This window comes from Dendrobates tinctorius, unplaced genomic scaffold (assembly GCF_039654945.1).
Source record: "Dendrobates tinctorius isolate UK_male_01 unplaced genomic scaffold, ASM3965494v1 ptg000060l, whole genome shotgun sequence".
Classification (NCBI taxonomy): Eukaryota; Metazoa; Chordata; class Amphibia; order Anura; family Dendrobatidae; genus Dendrobates; species Dendrobates tinctorius.
The window spans coordinates 6,660,504-6,680,899 of NW_027361728.1; the positions used below are offsets into that span (position 1 = coordinate 6,660,504).

Sequence of the window (20,396 nt, forward strand, 5' to 3'; positions counted from 1 at the left end):
ATGATGATAGGATCCCCTGCTTCCCAGAGGGGAGTGATCCATATCAAAGCATCTTCGGCCAGGTAGGACATGTTGTATCCCACCTTAACCCAATCAGAGGGGAAACAGGCTGCATTCCCCTGGATGTAGAGCAAGCACTGCTCCAGGAACCCTTGGTATTCCTTAGGATTCCCATAGAAAGTAGGCGGGTCTGCGGGGTTGAGCTTCTCATAAGCCAGGAGTTGATTGTAGACAGCATTAGAGACTCTGATGAGGTCTGGTGTATCAACAATCTGAAATACCCTGGGTGGAACAAATTCTTCCAGTTACTCATACAGGCAAAGAAAAAGTTCATCATGCTCTATGAGCAGAAGGGCATGGGATACAGTGGAGACCATGGCCTGTGGAAACTGTCATGCTCACGCCCTGACTGGTGGGCAAGAGCTAGAGGGTTGTGGCTCCACTGTGCCACAAACCAGACTACCCTGAAAGGGGCATGACTAAGACAGAATGCTGAGGTGCATCCAAAGAACACCATACCTACTGTGAAGCATGGGGGTTGCAACATCATGCTTTGGGGCTGCTTCTCTGCAAAGGGACCAGGACGACTGATCTGTGTACATGAAAGAATGAATGGGGCCATGTATCATGAGATTTTAAGTGCAAACCTCTTTCTATCAGCAAGGCCGTGGAAGATGAAATGTGGATGGGTCTTTCAGCATGATAATGATCCCAAGCACACCACCAGGGAAATGAAGGAGTGGCTTTGCAAGAAGCATATGAAGGTCCTGGAGTGGCCTGGACAGTCTCCAGATCTCAACCCCATAGAAAACCTTTGAAGAGATTTGAAAGTCCGTGTTGCCAAGGGACAGGCCCAAAACATCACTGCTCTAGAGGAGATCTGCATGGAGCAATGGGCCAACGTACCACCAACAGTGTGTGCCAACCTTGTTAAGACTCTGTCATTACCAATAAAGGATATATAACAAAATATTGAGATGAACTTTTGTTAATGACCAAATAAATATTTTCCACCATATTTTGCAAAATTAATCTTGCCAAACCAGACAAGGTGATTTTCTGGATTTGTTTTCTCATTTTGATTCTCATAGTTGTTGTCAACCTATGATGTCATTTACAGGCCTCTCATCTTTTTAAGTTGGAGAACTTGCACAAATGGTAGCTGACTAAATACATTTTTTCCCATTGTACATTGTATCTTATCATTTAAAATTGAAACTTTTCTAAGTACATTAGCAGTCATCAATAAAATTCAGTTTATCTTTTTTTGCATGTGTATCCTCCTTAATACAGAATAGTTAACTTATATTCTTATACCTGTTCTTAATACGACAGCTTTCACCAAACTTTTGTTAGGAGCTTGAGTTTGGATGACCTCTGTGCCACAGAAGAGGACATGTCTCTTGTAATCTTCACCACTGTGTGTTTTCCAAGGAATTGAATTGTCAACATTTGGCAATGGTGTCTTAGTCACAGGAACACTTTCCCCTAAAATACAACTCAATAATTATATACAAGTATACAAATATTGCTTGTGCAACAAATTACATTTTTTGATGACAAATAACTGATTTTAAACTAACATATTACATCTTGTACAGATACCAAGTAGCATATCGAAATTAAGGAAAGAGTAACATATCAGTCATTGTCATATTTGCCATACAATATCCAACTGAAATACAAGGGATTAATTCTACAAAGTGGAGTGACTATAGATAATAACCTCTCTATAGATTAAAAACCTTTCTATGAATAATAACCTCTCTATAGATAATAACCTATATATTTTCACCTATTAAAGAGGACCTTTCACTACTTTTAGCATGTCAAACTGTCCACATCATAAAAAATAATGGCTGGAGAGCTGAATAAACCAACTTTAATATTTTTTAATTTCTCATAACCATTGCAAAGATATTAGCTAACAAAATGTAGATTCTAATTATTGCTAAGTCTAAGGCCGCGTTATCATAGAAATGTCTCTGTGAGTATGTGTTTTTTCCCTCAATAACATGGACCAATTATAAGCAGAATGTATCATGTACAAGATAAAAGAATGTGCCTCCAGAGAAGCTCAGAACGGTCTTTCCTGTGAGACATGTAAGGACACAGCCATAATCTCATTAGATATCTTACTGCCAGCAACTACTGCACAGTGTAGAATAGAGCAGAGCCGAGTTTCTGTAACAAGATGGATAAGAGAGAATGATGTGTACTTAATTATTTGTACTAAATGTCCAACTGGGGGTCTGTATGTGGGGGAGACAGGGCAAAAGCTTAGAACAAGGATGAATGCTCATCGTCACACAATAAGAGAAAAAAGAATGGATCTACCTGTGGCAAAACATTTTTGTATGATGGACCACAACACCATGGATATTAAATTGCTGGTATTGAAAGTTAACTTTACATCTCAGAGAGAGAGAAGAGTCTGTGAGTATAAATTTATGATGACCTTTGACACTCTCAATGCTGGAATGAATGTGTCACATGGATTTTTGTCTTTTTACATCAATTAAGGAATTTGCTCCTAAGACCTTGTGGGGGCATCACAACACATTAGGAGACCCCAATCAGAGGACAATAAAACATCCAGACTCCTTATCTATGAACTGGTCCAATATTTATGTTTCTCCCCCTCCCATAATCATTTCTGCTTCACGTCACTTGTCTCATCTATTGCATTTTTTCTGTGCTGTATTGTGCATAAATATGTGACTCTTCAGATTTTGTATTAGTCTATGCCTGATGAAGAGACCTGAGTAGTCTCGAAAGCTTGCAATGTGTTACCATCTTTTCAGTTAGCCATTAAAAGGTATCAACCACTGAGGACTCTCAATTCTGAATATTTTTCTAAGAGTGAATGAGTAACTATAAGAATATATGCAAATTGCCTCTTCAGAGAGAAAGAGGACTTTTACTCTACAGCGCCACCTATTGGTAGTAGCGATCCTACAAGTCACAATCAACCCTTTAACGAGTCTTGTAATATGACTTAGGATAAATATAACTATAAGAAAACACTGCCATCTGCTGGATCAAAGTGAAAGTAAAAAAAAAAATTGTGTTCACAGTAATCAAATTGTGCTGGGAGATTCGCAGGGGGAGTGAAATAACCTGCTGAATCTGATCAAGTGACACACAGGAAGGACTTCCTTAATATAAAAGGCCTGGCCAGGCTGAGAAGGGGAGTTGACACCATAACCTGCACCAGGGCAGGTTGTATGCCTGCGAGGTCGGCTTGCAGCACCATTGGCACAGAAGAGTCCTAGAGCGGTCAGATGCCAGAGAATGCCTAAATTGTGAGGAAGATCCATGTCCTGCTCCAGTGGAGAGCCGTGATCAGAGCCAAGCCAGGCTCATGACACAGCTGAGTTACTGGGCCATGCTTGGAGAGCAAGACAGGCAGGACATTGTGAGTCAGTGAGCGAGATTCGGATTACTCCAGTCGAGGTGTGGGCTCCAAACTATGCTGGTCAAGTACTGAAGAACAGAGCAACACCAATCAAGACCCGGAACCCAGACAATGCCAGTTAAGAATCAAGGACCTGTCCCCCACTTTACCAGATCGAGGAGACACTCGTCGGCTGTCAAGCACCGAAGATACCCAAAGAACACATGACCGGAGACTCTCACCTCAGCTGGTGATCGTAGAATGTGAGTGAGCAAGGCCGTTGCTTTCAGCACAGACTCACAGTACTGGGTGTGGGCAGGGGGAGACTGCAAATGAGATGGGGCCTGTCTGATGATAAAGAGCCCCAGAAAGTATTAATATGCTTTGTCAGGGCCTGGAAAGCTGCAAGGGTGCCCTAGAGACTGTTTTTGCTAAATACAGCATTTGCCTCCTTCCCGGTTAGACCAAGGTTGGAATGTAGACCCCGAGCTGATTTCGAGGACTTTGCTCTCGTAAACTTCTAACCAATATATCTCAATGCATATAATTGACTGTTGCTTGTAAATTATACTATGAATATTGTTCTTGTGCATTTATCTGTGATAATAATCTTTCCCGCATTTAACCCTGTTAAGTGAGTAAAGTAGAGGTGGATTGCTGTCTCTGCTGTTGCATTCAGATCACCTGCATTACATGTCAATGTAAACACCTCTTGCGATTGTCCGATCGCCTGTGCTATGGATATCAAAATTTCTGACCGCCTATAAATGCCAGCCACAGGCCGGCGTTCACAGGAGATTCACAATGACAGGCACGGGGGTCTTCAGCAGACCCATGGTTATTATAGCAGGATATGTGATACACTTCCTGCTGATGCATGTTAAATCCCACTGTCAGTGATTGACAGTGAGATTTCACTGCTTAACAGCCACAGGTGGAGCCATCCACCATTATTAGATTAGCCATCAAGTGCACGGAAAAATGTGGGACCGGTATCAAAGCACACATCAAAGTCAGGGATACTATCTTTGACGTGAATATCTCTCAAAGGTCATGAAGGGATTAAGGGGTATTCAGGAACGCCCTCACTTCCACACTGAAGGACATTCATATATTTTGCCAGTTATTTAATTATTACATTGAAACAAACTCTTCAGCATAGTTTAGGTAATAGAAGAGACCTCCATACACTCATCCCTGCTGCATGATACACAGTGGCTAATTAATGGTCTAATAAATTTATGCCTAAAAAAGTTATTAAGAAAAAGCTTTGAAGATGGTACAATATTTTGGGTCAATTCACCAAATTGTCTCTAACTAGAGATGAGCGGATTAGGCAAATTCGAGTGCGCTTGTTCGCGTTTTTTTCCCAGGATGTTCGATTCTCAGAGAAGTTATACTCTGTGAATTTAATGTCCTTTACTATGTTTTGAATTATGCTCTACATTTTGCATTTGCTCCCTTACACTCACTTAAACGCTTACCTTTACAGCCCACTGTCTCCTCATCATCACCCGTCTGATCCTCTCCTCAGCTTCATATCATCTCTGCTCATGCAGAAATTACAGTATCTCTCACACTAAACAGGGACTTCTGGCTTTGATAGGGTCCAGGAAGGTTCTACGCATGCGTGCTCATGACAGAGTGACCTTTTGCACAGAACTCTCCTGAGCCCTAATCAAAGCAAGAATTCACTGCCCAGTATAAGATGCACAGAAATATCAGGGCAAACATAGATGATCTGAACATATGACAGGAACCAGACTGGTGACATGGAAAGCCAGGAGAGCTGAATAAAAGGATTTTTTTTATATTTATATACCCTTTAGTGGTTCAGAAATGGTCTTTTACAGTCCAATTTGCTGAATCTTTGTGGAAGCGATTCATAAAAAAATTCATTCTGGCAATTGCAAATTTTTGCAAAATTCAAGTAGAATTCAATTCCACTCAAATGTATCTGCTCATCTCTCTCCAACCTCAATGGCAACTCATTGCTAGAGAGTTTGTGCTTGTTACTAACTGATGCCTGATACATAACATGCAGAATAGTTAATGCTAGGGCTGAGCCATAAGTTTGTGCTTTGATTTTTACTTCCATTGTACTTTGTTTTATATGTAGAGTATACAGCAAACAAGAAGGCATCTGACCATGCAGACATTTTTACCTGTTAGCATTCCTTCATTAACAACGCAGCTTCCTGTAATTAATATGGAGTCACAGGGCAAATAGAATTTCCTTCCAGTTAAAACTACGACATCTCCAGGGACCAAATCCTGAGATTCTACTTCTTGTATATCTGAAGAAAAATGTAATTACCATCATTACTTCCACTGCATAAATAATATGTAAATCATACACTTCAGGATACAATATTAAAGCATATTGTTGAGCTACAAATAACAAAGAGATTTTCTGGTTTTATATTAATAAAGCTTAATCACTGTTAAAAGCTTCATCACTTTAAATTTTTCACGCCACTGGCATTCTCTAGTAAACAATATCCAAATGAACCATAATGTCTGCAGCGCCAGCACCGCTTCACCACCGCTGCCTTGGTCTTTGCTGACAGCTACAGACTCGTGACACCACATCTACAGCATGTTACCTCTGTAGCCAATCACTCAACTCAGATTTCATACTACAAAAAGACAATTGAGCCCAGTGATTGGCAGAAGTGGTCACAGTAAAGAGGCAGCACTAGAGCAGCGTTTTTCAATCTGATATAGTTTAGTGCCTGTTGTTCCTTAGTTTTATGCACCAAGAATGCAACAAGCCCTGATACCTGTGTATTTTGCACTTACTCATTGCTTTCTATGGGTAAAAATGCTATAAAAATTCAGCAAAAATGTTGAAAGAAGTGATATGGTGCAGTTTTTAAAAACGCAGAAGTTTTCCAATTCAGTCAGGAAGAAAAAAAACAATGTGTGCACAAGAGATTTCTGAAATCTCATAGTTTTTGTTGGTACTGTAAAACACAGCATTTAATTTGCATTATGAAAAGAAAATAAAAAACATGAAGTACGTGTGAATGTAGCCTTAAGTTTATCAAGTTAATTTTGAAAGCAGGAACATCTTTTATTGTGCAGTGTGGAGTAACAGATCTCATATATCCCAGTAACACGTTATTATATGTAAACAATACAGGGATTAAATAGAATAAAAGGATAAGAGATCCATTCCTAAGCAAAATTGCCTTTTCTGCATAAAAAAGTACTAAACATATAAATTATCTAGATTGCACTCTACGTCTGCTGCAAAATTGTCAGACTTTACTACATTTCACAGTATATAGGTGTGCAGTGTTATGACTTATTCAGCATCATGTTTCCCTCTTAAAATGGGAAGTCTCACAATGAATTACGTTAGCAAAACCTTTTTACTTCTTATTGTTTTATCTTCTGAGTCTGAATTCCTCTCACTTTGGACATTCCTTCAGCTGGCAAACACTTTATGTTCAGAAGTATAGATGTGGCTCTTTGGTACCAGTTACAGTCATGGCCAAAAGTGTTGGCAACCTTGAAATTGTTCTAGAAAATGAAGTATTTCTCCAGGAAAATTGTTGCAATTACACATTTTTTTATTATAAATATGTTTATTTCCTTTGTGTGCATTCGAACAACACAAAAAAATAGGAAAAAAAGGCAAATTGGCGCAAAGTACAAAAGTTAGAAAAAAGTTTAAAAAAACAAAAAAAATGTAAATAATTGTAAAAATATTTTTTAAATCAAAATATAATACAAAAATCAATATATGTTTTATCACTAAATAAATATTTGAATGAAAAAAAATCTAAACAATAAAAGTAAACATATTTGGTATCGCTGTGTCAGCAACGACCCATCCTATAAAATTGTCCCACTAGTTAACCCCTTTATTGAACACCATAAAAAAAGGCAAAAAACAATGCTTTATCATCATACCGCCGAACAAAAGTGGAATAACACGCGATCAGAAGACGGATATAAATAAATATGGTACCCCTGAAAAGGTCATCTTGTCCCACAAAAAACAAGCTGCAATACAGCTCCATCAGTGTAAAAAAAAGTTATAACTCTCAGAATAAAACAATGCAAAAATAGTTATTTTTGTCTATAAAATAGTTTTTATTGTATAATAGCGCCAAAATATAAAAAATATAAATGACATATCACTGTAATCGTACTGATCTGAAGAATAAAACTGCCTTATCAATTTTACCACACACAGAGCGGTATGAACTTTGCCCCCAAAATAAATTAATTAATTGATGGTTTTTGTTCATTCTGCCTCCCAAAAAATCAAAATAGAAAGTGATCAAAAATGTCATGTGCCTGAAAATTGCACCAATTAGAACGTCAACTCATCCCACAAAAAACAAAATCTCACATGACTCTGTGGGCCAAAATTTGGAAAAATTATAGCTCTCAAAATGTGGTGATGCAAAAACAATTTTTTGCAATGAAAAGCATATTTTAGTGTGTGACAGCAGCCAAACATAAAAACTTGCTATAAGGCCTCTTTCACATGTACTGATATTTCAGGTACTCGAGATGTCAGTGTCCATGTGTGTAATAATTATGGCACATGTGTGGCATGCATGTGCCGCATCAGTACCACAGGGATGGGCGCCAGTAAAAAAGCATTACAGTAAGCGCTGTTCCCCGGCGCCGGGTGCTTAACACAGCTCTTATCATTCTCCCCTGCTTTGCTAACGATCGGCGCAAGCATGGTAGAATGATGAAAGTTATGTTTAAGTGACAAAAGAGACAGCAGGTGGCGGCTGATGGGACAATTACTACCATCAGCCTACCTCTGCTGCTGCTAATAACAGTGACAGCAGGAGCAGATGATGGGGGTTTTAATCAGCCGCCGTCTGTGCTATAAATAAATAAATGAAAAAAAGTGTGGGTTCCCCTGTATTTTCTATAACCAGCCAGGAAAAATCTGTGGGCTGCAACCCTCAGCTGTCAGCCTCAGCAAAGTTGGTTATCAAGAATAGAGGAGTCCTCACGCTGTATTTTTTAAAATTATTTAAATAAATAATTTTAAAAAACGGCATGGGGTCACTCCCATTTTTGATAACCATCCTTCCTAAAGCTCACAGCTGGGGTCTGGTATTCTCAGGCTGGTAAGGGGTACAGATATTGACCCTCCAACCTAAAAATAGCAGCCTGCATCTGCTCACAAAAGGAACATCTATAATTCTGGCGCTTTGTCCGGCTCTTCCCATTTGTAATGTAGCACTGGCAAGTGGGTTTCATATTTGTGGGGTTGATGTCATCTTTGTTTTTTCAGGTGACATCAAGCCCATGGCTTAATAATGGAGAAGCTTCTATAAGAAACCTATCCATTACTAATCCTATAGTTACATGGTAAATACACAGCCAGAATAAAGTCTTTTTTTAGAAATAGAACAAAACACAGTTTTACTTTTTTATTTAAAAATAATAAACACAGTTATACTCACCAAATGTCTATTCCACCGAAGCCCTCATTCTCCTGTAATAAAACTAAAATAAAAAAACAACAATATACCATACCTGTCTGTCATTTTGTCCTAAGTCGTAATCCAAGTCTGGGGGATAAATAGTTTTCAAAAAAGAAAACCTCAGAAATAATGTAGGGACCAAAATAATCAGGATCAAACCAGGAAAGCACAATAAATTGTTAAACCCCTAAAAAATAACCTTTAATTGACTTTTTTAAAAAGAACAATTTTTAGAAAATCCTAAAAAACCTGGGTGATGTAGGGCTTCAAACAGTGCCCAAAAATTGACACATAGAAAACATTTTTACATAGAAAAAGATTATTTTGTCATCAAAGGAAGGGGAATAAACTCACCCTAATAGGCCCTAATGTGTCCCTTCCTGACTGCAGAGGTTGGCACCCTAGTTGTATATCTGTATGCGTGTGGATTTTCTGTGTATCCCTTTTGTTGTTTTGGTAGTGTGATTTAGGGTTTTTAGGGTTACCAACGTTGAGCAGGGGCACCATATCGTCAACAACTAGGGTGCCAACCTCCACAGTCAGGAAGGGACACATTAGGGCCTATTAGGGTGAGTTTATTTCCCTTCCTTTGATGACAAAATAATCTTTTTCTATGTAAAAATGTTTTCTATTTGTCAATTTTTGGGAACTGTTTGAAGCCCTACATCACCCAGGTTTTTTAGGATTTTCTAAAAATTGTTCTTTTTAAAAAAGTCAATTAAAGGTTATTTTTTAGGGGTTTAACAATTTATCGTGCTTTCTTGGATAAATAGTTTTCAACCTGGACAGTGCTAAGATGCGACTGTCCAGGTTGAGAACCACTGGTGAATGAGCTGCTGGGAACACAGGTGACCGGGGGTGATGTCATAGAGGTTATCTCCAGTCACTGGGCTGCGTAACTCTCATAATTCTCCCCTGCTCGTGTCAATCGTCGGCATAGCAGGGTAGAATGATGAGAGCCATTATTAAAACGGCGCTCCTTCTTTTCCGCGCTTTGCCATGTGTCCACACAGTGGTTAACCCGCACATATTGGGTATCAGTGTACTCAGGACAAATTCCACAACAACATTTTGGTCTAATTTCTCCTGTTACCCCTGGTAAAATAAAAAAAAATTGGATCTGACATAAAAAATGTTGTGAAAAAAAAGTTATAAGTTCATTTTTTTTAAACATTCCAAAAATTCCTGTGAAGCACCTGAAGTGTTAATAAACTTTTTGAATATGGTTTTGAGCAGCAACGTGAGGGGTACAGTTTTTAGAATAGTGTCACTTTTGGGTATTTTCTATCAAACACACCCCTCAAAGTGACTTCAAATGTGATGTGGTTCCTAAAAATTGGTGTTGTAAAAATGAGTATTCGCTGTTCAACTTTTAACCTTTATAACTTCCTAACAAAAAAAATTTGGTGCCAAATTTCCATTTTTTTCATGAAATGCAAGTTATATCAAAGAAATTTTACTACTACCATGAAGTACAATATGTCATGAGAAAACAATCTCAGAATCACTGGCACCCATAGAAGAATTCCAGAGTTATTACCTCATAAAGGAACAGTGGTGAGAATTGAAAAATTGGCCCGGTCATTAACGTGCAAATCACCCTCAGGGGTAAAGGGGTTAATATTTGGTTGCACACCCTTTGAAATAAATAATTGCAATCAATCGCTTACTATAACCATCAACAAGCTTCTTACACCTCTCAACTGGAATTTTGGACCATTCTTCTTTTGAAAACTGCTCCAGGTCTCTCATATTTGAAGGTTGCCTACCCAAATAGCAATTTTAAGACCTCTCCACAGGTGTTCAATAGGATTTAGATCTGGACTCACTGGTGGCCACTTCAGAACTCTCTAGCACTTTCTTTACATTCATTTCTGGGTGCTTCTTGAAGAATGTGTTGGATTATTGTCTTGTTGGAAGACCCATGACCTAGGATGCAATTTCAGTTTGCTGACAATGACCACTCCATTGCAACCCAAAATCCTTTGTTAATCTTAAGATTTCGTGATATCTTGCACACAGTTATGGTGCTCATTGGCAGAGGCATCAAAACAACCTTAAAACATCTTCGAACTTCCACCATGCTTGACTGTAGGTATTGTGTTATTTTCTTTGTAGGTCTCATTTTGTTTTTGGCAAACAGTAGAATGATGTATTTTACCAAAAAGCTCTATTTTGGACTCATCTGTTGAGAATACATTTTCCACAAGGATTTTGGCTTACTCATGTATGTTTTGGCAAAGTTTTTTATGTGTGTGTCAGCAGTGGAGTCCTTGTCGGTTTTCTGTTATAGCATTTAATTTCATTCAAGTGTCAATGGATAGTTCGCGCTGACACTGATGCAATCTGAGCTGGCAGGACAGGTTGAATTTCATTAGAACTTGATTGGGGGTGGATATCCTTCATCCAGGCCATCATGTGTTCCAACCTTTTATCAATTTTCTCTGCCATCCGCATCCAGGGAGATTGTTGTATATTTCTTGATAATGTTGCACACCATGGACTAAGGAACATCAGATCTCTGGAGATGAAATTGTAACCTTGAGATTATTGATATTTTTCAACAATTTTGGTTCTCAAGTCCTCAGGCAGCTATCTTTGCTTCTTTCTGCTTTCCATGCTTAGTGTGGCACGCATAGTTCCAGAATGCAAAGATTCAACTTCTCCCCTTTTTTTCTGGTTTCAGGAGTAATTTTCATACTGCCCACACCAGTTACTTGCCACAAAGGAGTTTGAACAAGCAACACATGCTTGAAACAAAGCTGTTACCCACAATTTTGGAAAGATCCCAAGAATTTATGCCAACACTTTTGGTCATGACTGTATAAAGAGATCCAGTGGCTATATATCACATCTATTTTCCTTGGGCATAATCACTGATAAGTACAGCCCTAGCCTTCATAAAGTTCTGCACATTTAAAGAGAACCAGTTATTTTATACCCTAAACTAATAGTCTGTAGTTGCAATTGTATGGTAATGAGTTGCAAGTGCAGCGGGGCGGGCATTGCACTTACAGCTCTCCTGCTTCATTGCCAAATCCTCAGCCTCTGCCGAACTCCTATCTATGACTGACAGGGCTCTGAAACATGAGTCACCTGTCAGAGACAATAGGCAGGCAGGGTGCGGGAAATTGGCAGACATGTAGGAGAGCTGTAAGTGCAGTGTCTGCCCACTGCACTTGTAACTCAATAGCATACAATTCCAACAATGGATTTCTCTAAAACCGCCAAACAGATTTCCATAAGAAAGGTAAGGATTTATTCAGCCTTAAAGCAGTTACATACATGCAATTAGTTTGGGGTATAATATCTTGATGGAAAGTGTTCTTTAAAAATTGTACAAAAATATACATTTAACATGAATAAAGAGTATAATTTTAATTTTTTTAGCTAAATGTTGAAAATCAGGTGTTTGTCACTTACCTCCATTTTTGTTAAGTATTGTAACCTTCATACTGTTATGAGATGAAACCATCTTGTGCAATTTTACAGATTGCTAATAAAAAGTATATTGATAAAATTAATTACAACATACACACTGAGATTATACACATATACTTATCAATAGAAATGAGTGAATTGAGCCGCGGAGGATTGAGTTTCATTTGAATATCTCAAAATTGTGCATTTTCACATGAATTCAAACTTGAGACTCGATTTGTGGTTTGACAAAATAACCTTGCCTGGCACCATTTCCAAAATTGCTGAAGTATCAGAGATTGGTCTCACATTGTTTATGTTATTGCATGGGCCTCCCCATAATTCTCTGCAGCTAATTTCATTTTACGGATTATAATAACTTTACAGTGCTGTACAGTTTAGTGCTGGTTATTGCCTGAGCCATCCCAGATTAGCAATCCCCAGAAGAGCACAGCTTGTATGGAAGAGTCTTTTTTTTTATCTCCAGATTCACTGGGAAAATATCTCTGTCTTTAGAGTGTAAGATTTTATGATGAGCAGGATCCTCTTTCCCTCGCCTGTAAAGAGTAAGCTCTTATGATCAGCAGGGTCCTCTCTGTCTTGTAGAGTGTAAGCTCTTATGATTATGTGGGTCCTCTTTCTCTGGTTGATGTAAGCTCTTATGGTCAGTGGAGTTCTCTCTCTCTCTCCTCTCCCTTATATATATTTTCTGAGTAATTACAAGTAGAGATGGGCGGGCACCTGGATGTTCGGGTCTGGCTGGTTCGGCCAAACAGTTCAAAACTTTTGGGTTTGGGATACCAGAATGATACCCAGACCCGAACCCAGACTCTATTCACTTGAATGGGAGGCCTGGACATCCACTGTTTTCTATGCTGTCATGTGCATTACAGCGCGGCAAACACTGCTTTGTTCTGATCGTTGGTAAATCATTACTGCTGGTCAGAGAACCATGGTTCCCATGCTGTGAAATCACTGCATGAGCCCGCAGCTGTGGTTTGAGGTATAAAGTTTACCTCCTGTCACTTGCGTGGGCTGATGTCACTACCATTCACATCAACCTATGCCTGCTGCCGCTAATAAGAGAGAGAGCAGGAGCGGCTGATGGAAGTATTCATCAGCCAGCTCCTGTGCTCTAAATAAATAATATATATATAAAAAACAACATGGGTTCCCCTACATTTTTGATAACCAGACAGGAAAAACTGATAGCTGGGGGATGCAATCTTCAGCAGTCAGCTCTGAAAGTTTGGTTGTCAAGAATAGAGGGGTCCCCACACTGTTTTTTTTTATTATTTAAATAAATAATTTTAAAAAACAGCGTGAATTGTCCCATTGGCCCAAAAATATCATCCCGCAGCCTCCCAGAAATGGCACTTCTATTAGATGCACCAATTCTAGACTATTCCTACTTACCCTGTAGTGGTGGCTAGTGGGGTTCATATTTGTGGGGTTGATTTCACCTTTGCATTGTCTGGTGACATCAAGCCCACGGATTAGTAATGGAGAGGCATCTATTACTAATCCTACAGTTATATTGTAAATAAAGACACAGCCAGAATAAAGTCTTTTATTTGAAATAAAAACAGAATACACTTTTCATTTTTATTGAAAAATAACACATTGTATTGAGCCCCTCATCTCCTGTAATAAAGCAAAAATAAAAAACAACATAACCCTCACCTGTCCATTGTTCTGTATCACACCATAATCCATGACTAGGAATAAATAGTTTTCTACCTTGACGCTGCCAAAATGCAACCGTCCAGGCTAAGAACCACTGATGAATGATCTGCTGCCAGTGCAGTGTCAGTGACTAGCGGTGATGTCATCGAGGTTACTGCAGGCCACTGAGGCTGTGTTCCCAGCCAAGCTGAACTGCAGTGACCTCCCTCCACTGAAATCACCGATAGCACAGTGGGAAAAAGTCTCATGGTGCCGAGGCAAGTTCACTACAGTTCAAATTCACTGCAGTGAAATTCTCGTGGTGAACTCGCCTCTGCACCTTGAGACTTTTTCTCACTGCGGCAGCGGTGATCTGATCAGAGGGAGGTCACCTCCGTTGATAGGCCTCACTTGGAATGCAGCCTCAGTGACCCATGGTAACCTCGATGAGGCCAATGCTAGTTACTGATGCTACGCTTGCAGCATCTCATTCTCCCTGTGGTTCTCAACCTGGACGGATGCATCTTGGCATCATCCAGGTTGAAAGCTATTTATCCCAAGACATGGATTATGGCACGGGACAGAACAATGGACAGGTGAGGGATATTGTTTCTTTATATTTTTATTTTATTACAGGAAATGAGGGATTCAATGGAATGAGTGTTAGGTGAGTATAACTGTTTTTGTTATCTAACTTATCTAACAGCATAGAGAATCTGCCTGTCATATTGCGGTGTTAAATAAACAGAGCCTGACTGAATCCCACAGTGTCCTGAAGTGTAGAGATATTCCAATTCTACACAGTCCTCTATACACCCTTCTAACAGCATAGAGAATCTGCCTGTCATATTGCGGTGTTAAATAAACAGGGCCTGACTGAATCCCAGAGTGTCGTGAAGTGTAGAGACATTCCAATTCTAAACAGTCCTCTATACACCATTCTAACAGCATAAAGAATCTGCCTGTCATATTGCCGTGTTAAATAAACAGGGCCTGACTGAATCCCACAGTCTCCTGAAGTGTAGAGACATTCCAATTCTACACAGTCCTCTATACACCCTTCTAACAGCATAGAGAATCTGCCTGTCATATTGCGGTGTTAAATAAACAGGGCATGACTGAATCCCACAGTGTCCGGAAGTGTAGAGACATTCCAATTCTACACGGTCTTCTATGCACCCTTCTAACAGCATGGAGAATCTGCCTGTCATATTGCGGTGTTAAATAAGCAGGGCCTGACTGAATCCCACAGTGTCCTGAAGTGTAGAGACATTCCAATTCTCCCCAGTACTATATACACCTTGTACCTTGTTTTACAGTACCAGAGAGTTGGTGTAAATTTGGGTAAATTTTTCCAAAAAATGAGATGTGGTGGAAGAGTCCGTGGAAGTGGGCGGGGGTTGGCAGCTGGTAATGATGGTGTTGGTGGTGGATCTGCTGGTAGTGGCAAAAGCAAAATAGCAGCTAATACTGGAGGTGTTGAGGCTGCGTCATCGTCTGGCTCCACCAGGCCTCGAAGACTCCCTTTTCTGGGAGTAGGTAAACTGCTTCTAAAGCCGGAGCTTCAAGAACAAGTTTTGGCTTACATTCCTGACTCAGCCTCCAGCTCTATCGCCTCCTCTTCTGAAGTTTTAAAAAATAAAAGCACTGAGTCATCATTGGAGGCTCATGGTCATGAACCACACCTTTCCTTGTGTCCTTCACCCCTACCAAAATTGAAGGATGCAGTAGGCCACACTACAGATTACTCCATGGAGCTGTTTTCACATACCATGCCTGGGTTATCAAGTCAAATCGTGAATTACCCAGGCCAAGATGAATCTGACATGGAGTGCACTGATGCACAGCCACTGCTAGATTTATCTGCTGGTATACTCACTACATTGTCCTCGCAGTGTACTGAGCCAGAATCTGACCCTGATGAAACTCAGTTGCCCCCTCCCACATACTATACCACCATAAACGGTGACACAGAGGAAGGTGCACATGACATTGAAGAGGAGGTGATGGATGACCCAGTTGTTGACCCAGATTGGCATTCATTGGGGGTAGAGTGTGCTGCTGCCAATAGCTCCAAAGAGGAGGAGGAGCAGCCGCAGCGGGCATCAACATCGCAACAGTTGTTATCTGGCAGGCCCGGAGCAGTCCAAAAACGGGTTACAAAAACCCAAAAAATTGCAGGACAGCTTGGCCAGACGGTCAAAATAGCACAGCGTGCAAAGCCTCAAACTGTCTTCCCTAGTAGGAAGAGTGCAGTGTGGCACTTCTTTGAGCAAAATCCTAATGATCAGGCAAAGGTAATCTGTAAGAAGTGCGCAAAGACCTTTAGTCTATGGAAAAATCTGAGAAATTTGAATACCAGTTGCATGCTAAGACATTTAACCACCATGCACTTGCAAACGTGGATGGACTACCAAAACTCACGTACCACATGTGCTACTGCTCCCAAAGAAGGTAGCAACTGACGAAAAGCAGTGAAAAAGTCCTCATATCACAAGGTAAAGTGCAAAGTAGGTTTTTATTGAAAGGTGAAACAAACAGAACATGGCTAAAAAGTGACATTGGTAGGAAAAGAAAGGCCGGGTGACCATGGCAGCTCCAAATAAATAGTCATGAGAAATGCATGAACATTGTGAAGTGTCTAACTGTCTAAACATAAATAATGTTTGCCCATGGTCGTGACCATAACTTACAGGGAAAAATCCCTACATAAATGATGACAGGCAAAAACATACAATATGGTAATAATGGGGGCACTTACACAAGAAGGAGCAGCAAGGGAGACCACAGCCGTACCCCAACGCGCGGCGTTTCGGTGATAATGCCTTCCTCAGGGGGCATGTGTAACTGCTGACAAAGGCCCATTTCTGTAGGGATTTTTCCCTGTAAGTTATGGTCACGACCATGGGCAAACATTATTTATGTTTAGACAGTTAGACACTTCACAATGTTCATGCATTTCTCATGACTATTTATTTGGAGCTGCCATGGTCACCCGGCCTTTCTTTTCCTACCAATGTCACTTTTTAGCCATGTTCTGTTTGTTTCACCTTTCAATAAAAACCTACTTTGCACTTTACCTTGTGATATGAGGACTTTTTCACTGCTTTTCGTCAGTTGCTATGGTTATATGCAGTGTGTTCTGCACTATCCATTCATGTGCTGGAATCTTGGTTGTGATTACCAACACATCTAAATCACTATGATTTTGATAACCCACTCCAGCACATTTTGCTGTCTTTCATTCTTCCCAAAGAAGGTAGTCAGCAACGCAACATTGTTTCCCCTGTAAGTCCACCGGTTAGCACACCACCAGCAGCAAATGTTGAGTTGTCGTCGCAAGGGCGAATCATTCAGGGAATCACACAGTTATTGTAACGAAAGACTGAATCTAGGCCATCAGAAAGAACATCATCTCCATCACCATCATCAACCCTCTCTCAGTCCGCCATGTCCACCTCTACTTCCACCATATCCAGCTCTCAAGTCCAGCTCACCCTACCAGAGACTATGAGTAGGACAAAAAAGGACTCATCCTCTCATCCGCGTACAGTGGCTTTGAACACCCACATTGCAAAACTAATCTCGTTAGAGATGATGCCGTATCGGTTGGTTGAAAGCGCAGCTTTCCACGAACTAATGGCCTACGCAGTTCCACGCTATGAACTACCCAGTCGCCACTTCGTTTCTCACAAAGCCATCCCAGCCCTCCACCTTCATGAGAAAGACAGCATTGTCCATGCACTCAAGCTGTCAGTGAGTGGAAAGGTGCACCTCACATCTGATGCATGGTCCAGTAGGCATGGCAAGGGCCGTTACGTGTTCATCACTGCACACTGGGTTAATGTGGTGGATGCAGGGTCCACAGGGGACAGCGGTGGTGGCACAGTGCTGCCTAGCCAATGGTATAGGAAACAGTTGGCTGTAGGCGTTCGACCCTCCTGCTCCTCCTCCTCCAGAAGCGAAAGCTGGTCCACAGAGCGCAGTCGCACGAGCACTGCATCCGCAGTTGACAGCGTTGCAAATGAGGTGTCCCCCTATCGATCAGCTAGTGGAAAGCGTCAGCAGGCTGTGTTGCAGATGATGTGTTTGGGCGACAGACACACCGCAGAGGTACTGGCCGACTACTTTCAGCGACAAACTGAGTCATGGCTGGGCAGTCTACATCTTGAGGCAGGCAAGGTAGATAGTGATAATGGCCGGAATTTTGTGGCAGCCATAGCCCTTTCAAAACTCAGACGCATACCTTGCTTGGATCACACCTTGAACCTGGTGGTGCAGTGCTTCCTCACTAATTATCCAGATTTAACAGGCCTGCTCCTTAAGGTTCGAAGACTGTGCTCGCACATCCGCCGGTCGCCGTTACACTCCAGTCGTATGCAGAAGCTGCAGCGATTGCTCCACCTTCCCAGGCACCGCCTAATTATCGACGTTGCAACAAGGTGGAACTCCACCCTGCACATGGTTGAGCGGCTGTGTGAACAAAGGCAGGCCGTAATGCATTTGTGGGTGGATACTCGGACAGGCACTTTTAGGGCAGACATGGAGTTGACAGGTGTGCAGTGGTCGAAGCTGAAAGACCTCTGTAAAGTCCTTCAGTGTTTTGAGGAATGCACACGGCTGGTAAGTGCTGACAACGCCATCATAAGCATGAGCATCCCACTTCTGCGTCTGCTCATACAAACTTTGACGCACATTAAGGAGCAGGCGTCTGCAGCCGAGGTTGATGAGGAGGAAGAGGAGGAGGGAAGCCTTGATGACAGGCAGCCATTGTCTGGTCAGGGAACTGTCGTGGACGAGGTGGAGGAACAAGAGGAAGAGGAGGAGGATGATGATGGGGATGATTATTTAGGGGAGGAAGATGCTTCTCGTGGGGCAAGAGAAAATGTTGGCTTTGCAAGGTCTGGTACAGGGTTTGTACGTGACTGGAGGGATGTGGATTTGCCAGAGAGTGCTCCTCCACCCAGCACTCGCAGTGCATCACTGACACCGGGAACATTGGCCCACATATCAGATTATGCCTTACAGATCCTTAAAAGGGACCCCCGCATTATCAAAATGATGAACGATGATGACTACTGGTTGGCCAGCATCCTGGATCCACGCTATAAAGGCAAATTCCAAAACATCATGCCACAGGATAACCTTGACCTAATATTGGCTAACAAACAAGCTACTCTGGTAAACCGGTTGGTTGAGGCATTCCCAGCACACAGCAGCGGTGATGGTTCTCACATGAGCCGTAGGGGCCGGGGGCAACTTGGAAGCAGTGTTGGTGGTGGACACATCAGAAGTGGCATTGGAGACAGGGGTTTCATGACCATGTTGTGGACTGATTTTTCAAGTCCCGCTAACACGACTGGTAATACTGCATCGATTGAAAGTGACAGGAGACAGCACTTGTCAAGTATGGTTACAAACTACTTTTCCTCCCATATCGATGTTCTCCCTCACAGGTCATTCCCATTTGACTATTGGGCAGCTAAACTGGACACCTAGCCTGAATTGGCACAATATACCTTACAGGAGCTTGCATGCCCAGCTGCAAGTGTGCTATCGGAAAGAGTCTTCAGTGCTGCTGGATCAATACTGACAGAAAAAAGGACCCGTCTGCTGACCCAAAATGTGGATGATCTAACCTTCATTAAAATGAACCATGCATGGGTTTTCAAGGATTTTGTCCCACCTTACCCTGATGACACATAGGTTGCCATAAAAATTGTTTTCTTTGGTCCGCCTGTTCCTGGGACTTGACCAATTTCGCCTTTAGCAGCAGGTGAATGTCCCACATCAACATATGCCATTTTGTAAACCTCCCTAACTGGGCAGCCTCCTCCCCACAATGGCCGGTGTCAACACCGAGCGCACGCAACCGTGCGAGTGCCATTGCCCTGGACAGGTGGGTGGGCCGACTCGTGTGAGCGGGCACTGGCACAGGGTCCCTCATAGTGCAATCAAGTGTCTCTGATGATGGTGGTGCACACCCGCCGTCAGACACACCGCCGTACTATGAGGGGCCCAGTGCCAGTGCCGATGCCCATGAGTGGGCCCCCCTTGCTTGGGCAGTGCCCCAGCATTTGCAATGTTTACCTCTCCCTGCTCCTCCGCTGTGTAGTCTGGACTGTCAAATCCATCACTGGGACTGTCACTTCAAATTTGGTGAACTGATAGAAGATGATGGTTAAGACGTAGCTATGCCCTGTCCCGCTGGCTGGGATCCAGCTTCAGATGATCAATGGCTTCCATTTCTTATGGACGTCGACTCACAATGAGATGCAGTGGTGGTTTCTCATCAGCTTTAACAGTTTTCCTACCCACAGACGTGTGACATTACAGCGCACATTTTTAAATGTGCCCTCCCTCTCATGCCAATCCAATTGAATCGCCTACGGCCTGTGGCTTCTGTGTTTTGCACTCCAAAGTTACGTGACAGATCATGATAGGCA

The 20,396-nt window shown here is 41.7% G+C and overlaps 1 protein-coding gene across 3 annotated transcripts in view; it reads right to left on the bottom strand.

Annotated features, from left to right (window-relative positions):
• LOC141092481 (probable cation-transporting ATPase 13A4) overlaps window positions 1-20,396 on the bottom strand; it is a 401,167-nt gene that overhangs the window by 93,333 nt on the left and 287,438 nt on the right. For all 3 annotated transcript variants that reach the window (XM_073578652.1, XM_073578653.1, XM_073578651.1), the window contains 3 exons: window positions 12,289-12,361; window positions 5,563-5,694; window positions 1,318-1,488 (listed from right to left, as the gene is read on the bottom strand). In XM_073578652.1, coding sequence (XP_073434753.1) covers window positions 1,318-1,488; window positions 5,563-5,694; window positions 12,289-12,361 — 376 coding nt within the window. The remainder of the gene's footprint in view (window positions 1-1,317; window positions 1,489-5,562; window positions 5,695-12,288; window positions 12,362-20,396) is intronic.